The sequence below is a fragment of the Ascidia mentula genome, chromosome 2 (genome assembly GCF_947561715.1).
Source record: "Ascidia mentula chromosome 2, kaAscMent1.1, whole genome shotgun sequence".
NCBI classification, from domain to species: Eukaryota; Metazoa; Chordata; class Ascidiacea; order Phlebobranchia; family Ascidiidae; genus Ascidia; species Ascidia mentula.
The window spans coordinates 6290917-6299475 of NC_138567.1; the positions used below are offsets into that span (position 1 = coordinate 6290917).

Sequence of the window (8559 nt, forward strand, 5' to 3'; positions counted from 1 at the left end):
TGGATATGCAGTACTCAAAATCAAACATTTCTTTGAATTAAATCTGCTTAAAATTACCTTCACCAAATCCACTGCTCTTCTGTAGTTGTTATTTTTAAACCTACATACTAAGTACAACGTACAAGTGGGTGTGACAAGATTGTTTAATTATATCATTTGTAAGAACGAATGCAAGTTTTACAGTACCTTAAATGTAAAGTATATCTTCAAAATGTAGATATATATTGTACACAATGCTCACCAAGTTTGTGTCTGTTCTGGTCGTTTTAGAAAATGTGGGGATGTCAATGGCAACAAACGGTGAGCCTTAAAAACAATAAAAGTAGATGAAAAGGACCAACAAGTAATTGCGTTCATCTTTGTTTAGATTGCGGCCTTATGTCAACAGCATTCAATGACACCGTAATAACTTTATCCGATGATCTTGTTGATGCGAACACTGCTCAACAGAAATGTTCGTTGCTGGGCGGAAATCTAACCATGACTGATGACCAGAATATCAACGAGTCATTAATTCAATTAATGACAAAAGAATATACCAAAGGTGTGTGAATTTTGTACATCATCACTACAAAAACTAACAATAAAGACATTTTAGATTTGACACGACTTTGGATTTTCTTCGATTTTGAAGGCGAGGATACATTCAGATTTCAAAACTATTCAACTAATGTCAGTTACTGGATAAGTGCAAAACAACTTGGTGTACTTTGGTACATAGATTTCTTCACAAGGTAATGTAAAGGCAGCTAGTATTATATGACAACGTTTGGCCAAATCTGACCCTACCTAAAGGTTCCTGATAACCGATTCCGGGAATTATTCCCCATTCCCAATCCATAGTTGTAACGATTTCCATCAGTATGGAAAATATGTTTTCTGGGTAAAAATCTTTCATGTGAGACAAATATATTTCGCTATAAAGCTTTTTTAGTGACTGTAAAAACAACGTAAAAAAATAAAGCACAAGCACTAAAAGCTCATCGCTGTCTTAAGATCTGCGATAACTTTGTTATTTAGAAGCCATGATAGAAATGAGGAAGAAATATTTTTCTGCGATGCACTTAATGGGAATAGAAGAAAATGGAGAGTGACAGTTGGAAATGATTGTGACGTGGCTGGTACACATTTTGCTGTTGTTTGCAAATAGCCAGAACATAATGTTTAACGTTTCTCTCAATAGAATTGACTTACAAGCTGGCCGCATTAATTTGTAACATAAGAAACATTTATTTCATTACCTTGAACAAACTTAACACCACGTTAACATTTTCTGATTACAGGATGGAATTTACAATTTTCACTGTTTGCTTCAAAAACACTTCAACCGGCATACAAACAAATATACGTATACGAAAACAATATCTATTCTAGCATGCTACGAAATATAAACCATTCCTACGGAATCTTCAATAAGTATCGACAATTCATATTTACTCCAGGTTGACATAAGCTTCGTTAAAATCTTCAACATTCATGAGAAATAACAATCTTGTTATCTTCGTTTTAAGATATTAATGTTATGATCGGGGCTCGTTACAATTCCCAACTTGGTGGTTGGATTTGGAGCGACGGATCTCCTGCAAACTATTCTGTTCCCAACGTTACATCCTGTCAGCAGGGGGCGCTTCATTATGGCGATGGTTGGGAGAAATCGAGTGTTGATTGTGTTGGACAACCGGCTTACTACGCCTGTCAGTTTAAACGTAAGTATCACGGCAATGCTAGTATGTAAAAAGCAAGTAATGTTAGTGATGTTTGAAAATATATTGTTTGAGTTGTTCCAGTTTGTCTCAAATTTTGGCGTAGTGTTACGTCTATGTATCGGCAGTTTATATTTTTTTAATTCATTGCACCTGTGCTTGCAGTTATTGCTACTGTGAAAAAATATCGGTGCAACTCATCCATTGTTGCTATACGATGGACTGGACTGGATCAATTTATTATGAATCAAAATCTTTCGGCTCAGGTAACTTGGTTCGTGACAGTTAAGTAACCGACATAACGGGTTTTGCGAAAGTGTGATTGCTGGTGAATCATCCGTTGATGTAATTGCAAGAGTGTGATTTATTTAATGAATTGATACAACCAAACACACTCTGCATTTGGATTTTTTTTTTGTTTATTTTTCAGGTGGAGGTCAGCTTGGTCGAATCGAAACAGACGTTTCTCCTGCCTTATGCGAATCTATCGGTTCAGATTGAAAACTTGAACATATCAACGAACTACGGAATTAAAGTTAGTATTTTTTTCTTATATTCTGTATATTGTAAATAAAGAAAAATAATATGGTAAAACTGAGAGATTTTTGCTGCAGAATCGCAAACATATTAATAAAACTTTGAAGGTATCAACAAAGTCATTAAACGATGTCATTAACAGGTATCAGCGTTTCTTTCTGGTTGCGCAAATACAAATGTTTCTACATATCTGACTTTGTCGACTTCAGGGATTCCCCCAGAAAGGTGCTTTCCGAACGGTAACAAAATGCTTATGTGATTTAATGCGTTGATTGATCGTTAACTGTGCCCGACAGGAAGTAACAACGCTACTGGCAACAACAATAATAACACGATCCTGATACTTTGTGTTATTTTGGTGATTATTGCGGTTTTGGCAGCAATCTGCATCGGATTATGGTACAAACGAAGGTAAGGTTTTGAACACTTGTAAAGGAAACTTGTAATAGTTGCGCATCGTAATAATTTGCAGTATTGGTGATTTAAATAATTATTTGACGTAATTATTTGATGCGTTTTAATCATCATTGTTCGTTTCCCCATAAAGGGCTTTAAATATTTTGGAAACCCCGATGCAAGCTTCTATTATGTTTGCAGAAAATCAAACCAGAGCGAACATGAATTTACACATCCCTCCACAGCATTTGCTGGGAATGAAGGTAATGTTGATCGTTAACGGATTATATTGAATTGGTATAAACGACCCTGCCCTTTTCAGAAATACACTTTATCTTATTGGTATTATAAATATGACTAATGGTGCAGCTATTAACAAAGTCGCAAATATTGCAGGCACACAAACATTACACAAAAGAAAAAAATAGTTAACATACGATTTAAATACTTACTTGCGACTTAGATGCAGTTCAGCAAAATGGAGTTTACCAAAATTTGTCGGTTGACGCAGACACGTCCAAAAACAACAATCAGAAAAAACTATTCAAAGTTTACGAGACCAACATTGCAGCGGATTTTCATTTGTTTAACGAAGAATTCAAGGTGGGTTATAGTTTTCAAAAACTATTTTTGTTATGGCCGAGTTAACTGAAAATATACAAAGAAAAACCCAGCTTCTCTATCAAATGATATGCCTTAGATAATCTTCGAACTTCAATAGCCTAAAGGTTACTTTATTTCATATAGCCTTCTTTATTCGCACCGGAAACTGTGTACTGCGTGGGTTTTACTGATCAGGCATTTCATTGGCTTCATTCCACAGCTCTATAGTTAAAGTATAGGATAAGTTTGTTTGGACAGTAGCTGGATGGCTAAGGCAGTTAATTCTACATGGGTTGATGCAAAATCAACACATGTTCTTTCGTGCAGGTACTTCACAAACAAAGCAAAGAAAGTCAACAACCTTATGCGGTTTCACAACTTCCCGATAACGCCACACGAAACAGATACAAAAATATTTACCCGTGTAAGACATAAATGACTCAAAACAGCAAATTTCCAGTTTAAAAAAAAAAATTTTGACAGACGACCATGCCCGAGTAATACTGGTGGAGAAGGAAGACAACGATTACATCAACGCTGCTTATATACCGGGTTACAGCAACGAGAAGAAGTTTATCGCTACCCAAGGCCCTAAGCAGGAGACGATCAATGATTTCTGGCTTATGGTTTGGCAAGAAAACTCAACAATAATTGTGATGCTCACTGGTCTTATGGAAAAGGGAAAGGTTGGTCCTCTAACGTGAACGGGTGATGTACGTTGAACTAGATAGGCAGAGAAAGCTAAATATACGCATAAAAGTGCACTACGTGGAATAGGGAATTGCTAATCGGGGAAATTGCCAGCAGAATATTTGTAAGTTGCCATTAGTACAACGAAACAACAAATTCATGCCACAAACACCTACAAAAAATAAGTGTAATAAGATATTGGTTTTGCCGGGCATTTGTGTACATAAACTAGTTCGTCGACACTAAAATCGACTAACAAATCATATCCATCTCATGTCATGCATAGACGTGTAGTAATATATGAAGCGCTTGCTCTGGGCGTGGGCACGGGTTGCAAAAACAACGACAGTATCACATATTGTTCCACCAACTGGGTATCGACGTCATAATAACAGCACATCACTGTATATTGACTGGGACCCCGGGACAAACCATTAAACCACGACTTCGGAAACAACTTAAACACGAAAAATGTAAAACCATGCCGTATCTGTGATGATGAAAATACATTCCAAAACACCTTAATTATCAACTTAAGAAACTTAATTGTCAACAATATCACTCTAGACCGACTGAGTTTGCCCGACAAACAAACCAATGGACAAAGAAAGTAAGAAAAGGAAAACAAACAAATATCAAAAATCTTCAATACTAACAAACGATCCATATACTAATTCGGTTTGTCCTGCTGATTCCTTTCCTTAACCTACTATAAATACGTGTTTGCAGGCAAAGTGCGAACAATATTGGCCAAGTGTGGAATCACATCTGGAAGTAACGGCTGATTATGGAATTCAAACTGACCAAGAAGTTCTCTTAGGTGGAATATACATGCGAAAATTTATTTTATGCCGCGGTGAGGTACGGCACATGTGGATTCATTGTGGGTTTCAGATGCATATGGGCTTGTTTCAGGAAAAACGTATGGTTACCCAACTCCAATACACAACCTGGCCAGACCATGGAGTTCCTGTCACTACAACAAACATGATCTACCTACGTAAGATGGTGGAAGATTTGCACAAAACTTCAGCTCCTATAATTGTTCACTGCAGGTACAGAAAACAGATGATGAGAATTATCAGTTTTTATCATGACCAGCAAGCGAACTGAAAGCCTATTAAATATACTGTATCAAAATAAAAAAAAAGTTTTCCATTTACCTGTTTGTTTTGTGGATTTTGGCTGCCACACAATATTTGGATAAAGTAATGTTGCATCGAACGTGACTCAATCGTCACGTGTTTTCTTTTAGTGCCGGTGTTGGTCGGTCTGGAACTTATATTGCCATGGATATTTTGTTCGATGAGTTGGACGACAAAGGAACTGTCGACGTCCCGCAGACTGTACTAAGGATGAGGGCAAACAGAACGGACATGATCCAAAACCTGGTACATGACCAATGTGTGATTAAACTTAAGGTGTGATAAATATTTTGCTTTCCATCTACAGAAACAATACATATTCCTGTATAAGTTGTTAGTGGAACGAGAGGGTCTACAGATGGAAACAGACAGAGATGTAATTGAACTTCAATCAATGACTTCTGATGAATTGTAAGAACCCAATAAAAAAAATGTTCAACAATTGACGTCGTTAACTCATAGTACTTTTAGTGCATACAACTTTTGAGGTAGATGAATCGTATTTTAAGAGCCTTTTTGCCCGTTTGCAGAAAAAGAATTCAAGAATCTGAGTACAAAATCTTGTCCGATTGGCGATACGGAGAGGAGTGGCTTGAAGGAAACCCGAAGTTAACCACTTGTATGATTATGTTTATTTCATGCCTCTGTTTTTCTAGAATTGACTACCATTATTCTTACACAAATATAGACAAAAACACTGCCCTCGGAATTTGGGATAAAGATATTGACGGACTAAGGAGTTTCAATGCATCGTTCATACATGTAATAATATAAGTTGTTGTTTTTGACAAATATTGGCGATAAATATAAAAAATACAAATACACATGGACTACTTGCCAGGAAATGGACGCTTCTGAGTGTTTCATTGCTGCCCAAACCCCACCAAATGACCAGATGGAGTTATTTTGGAAAATGGCTGTACAAAATGGCACGCGTATGTTTGTGGATTTGAACATAGCAGTGAAGGTACAACCGGTACACAACAAAAAACATTTGGGGATAAAATGACATATTTTGTACATTTTCTAGGTTTCTCAAGATAAACCTTTACGATATGGCGACGTTACTCTTACTGTGGAAGAACTTTCGGAAAGTCACTCATATAAATTGGCAAGAATTGTGATTACATCTTCATCAAAATCTTTCGTAAGTTTGACAAAAACAAACTTAAACGTAGATTGTATTTAATGATGAAGAAATTGTTGTGCAATGCATTTGCAAAATGCCACTTTTTTAACATTTAAAAGTCATGACAAAATATGAAGTGAATATCATTGTAAAATATAGTTTAAAACACCTAAAGGTTTTAACCCCTTGCGTTCAGACTGACACTCTGATGACATTCATACAAGTAAAGGGATGGAGTGAAGTTAAGAAACCTCTAAAGGAAGTGGAGTTTGTTGAAGTGATTGAAGCCATGCAAGGGATGAAGAGAGATAGGAACTGTCGTTGTGTGTTGGTCATGTGCAGGTAAACATAAACCTAAATATTTCCGAATATATCAATAGAATATTCAGCCAAAAATAAATAAAAAAAAGCCTGTAACCATTAACGTAGCCATGGGGAAAGAGCCATATCTCCTTTCAAAGTTTTAGAAAAACATTCGAACCTCGCCAAAATGTCACGCTGACTGCGCTATCAGCCATAACGCAAAACTTTTTTCCTTTTAAATTTGCGGTGTAGTCATTTAAGTATGATATGATTTCGTATAAAAATTTGATGGTGCTGCACAAAGTTTTCAGAGTACAGTAAACAAAGCTTTACACACTATTACATTTGATATTGTTGCAGCAATGGCAGAACGAGGACTGGTACTTTTATTGCTCTGACAAGAATACTTGAACGTCTGAAGACTCAGCAAAGGGTGGATGTTTTCCGAACTGTGAAAGATTTACGAGACATGAGACCAAACATGCTGGATGAGGAAGTAATTACGTTTTAACTACTTCCCCACATACCGCTGTTAAACTATATTGCATGACTTTTATTTTAAGGTGCTCTACAAGTGTTGCTACTCTGTGGTTTTGAAATACTTGGATGATTTCAGCACATACTCCAGCTGCAAATGACGAACTTTCATTTGTCGATAAATTGATATCTTTTGCATTATTACTAACCAATCATTTTCGATGTAATGTTCTGTTTTTTTATATATATTATGTGATTATACGCAATTTTGATTGGTTTTGTTCACACGGTAATTTATAATGTGCTCTTTTAACTGTTGTTTTGTTTATCTTCATGTAAAATTATGTAGAAACTGTAGTTCTTTGTTCCGCTTCCCTTTAAAGAAGTATCAGAAATTAAATGTCCTGAAACCAAACAAATCTTTTGTAAAAAGGGATGTCCAAATGATTTTTGGCGTTAAATCTGCTTCTACATTAAAAAATATCGAGGTCCTTTAAAATTATCTTTATCACACGTACCAACTTATAGTTACAGTCGTTCAAAACTTATGAATTCAGAGTTAGATCATAATTTAAGCAGGAAACAGGAGAAGTGGTTCATTCAAACATTTTTTCCGTTACTTCCTCTTTTACCTCTCGTCTTGCAGGTCCCTGCTAGTAACTATAGAAACGTTGGAGTGGCTATGAACTAATGAAAATATAATCTCAGTTTAACAAATAGTGTGTTTTAGTCTTCCTTGTGTAGTTTATTATTTGCACAACACGTCTGTATGCTCCCACAGCCCAGTCGATCTCAAAGCCAAGCACTTTCGACTGTAAAGATCCTACGTAAATGCAGGTAGAACAGTTTGCAACCACAGTCATACAACAATGAAGAAAAATACAAGTATTGTCGCTTTTTGCCAAAATTATTTTTCAAACTAAAATGTAAGTAAGCACTTCAAAGCTATGGGCTGTCATGCAGTAGCCAAAAACAAGACATACTCAAATAGTTTGTAGAAGTCAAAAAATTTTGTTCGTGTTTTACTTTCGCAGATGACCGTCTGTAACCCTGTCGCTGACGGTTAAATTGGCGAATGAGTCACACCAGTCCAATGCGTGGCATAATGCAGGCAGAAACAGGGGTTTGGCATTTGCATAACTTTTGCTTACAAATACAATCGTGGAAAGCGTCATTAAAGCGCGACACAAATACATCTCCGTTCGCAAGCTATTTGTTTTTTGGTCAGGTCCGTTTTTAGATTTGGTTTCAAACACTACGCTGAAGGTAATCCTAAATTTCTGAGATGATACATAAAAAGTTTGTGTGTTTTCTGTTAGTTTTGGGATCTGCATGGCTTGTAAATGTAAAATCAGGTAAGGCGACTATAGGCATGACATTTGAGAAGGGCGATCAACGTAAAAAATTGACAATATTTCAGACTGTGGTTTTACCGCAACATCGTTGAATGACGTCATATTAACTTTGTCCGATGATCTTGTTGATGCGAACACTGCACAAGAGAAATGTTCGTTGCTTGGTGGAAATCTTGCCATGACCAATGACCAAAACATCAACGAGTTGTTAGTTGAATTAA

General features: G+C 36.3%; 1 protein-coding gene across 1 annotated transcript; it reads left to right on the forward strand.

Annotated features, from left to right (window-relative positions):
* Positions 1-233: 233 nt before the first annotated feature.
* Positions 234-7144, forward strand: LOC145889986 (receptor-type tyrosine-protein phosphatase epsilon-like). Its single transcript, XM_082981032.1, has 24 exons — positions 234-300; positions 368-544; positions 599-734; positions 1021-1121; positions 1512-1706; positions 1869-1969; positions 2134-2238; positions 2383-2479; positions 2537-2651; positions 2838-2899; positions 3100-3239; positions 3567-3663; positions 3723-3925; positions 4659-4790; positions 4845-4984; positions 5185-5320; positions 5382-5485; positions 5605-5693; positions 5763-5836; positions 5916-6041; positions 6105-6221; positions 6400-6545; positions 6867-7002; positions 7070-7144. The coding sequence occupies exons 1-24, from the start codon at positions 234-236 to the stop codon at positions 7142-7144; spliced, it is 2871 nt and encodes a 956-aa protein (XP_082837158.1).
* The last annotated feature ends 1415 nt before the right edge of the window (positions 7145-8559 follow it).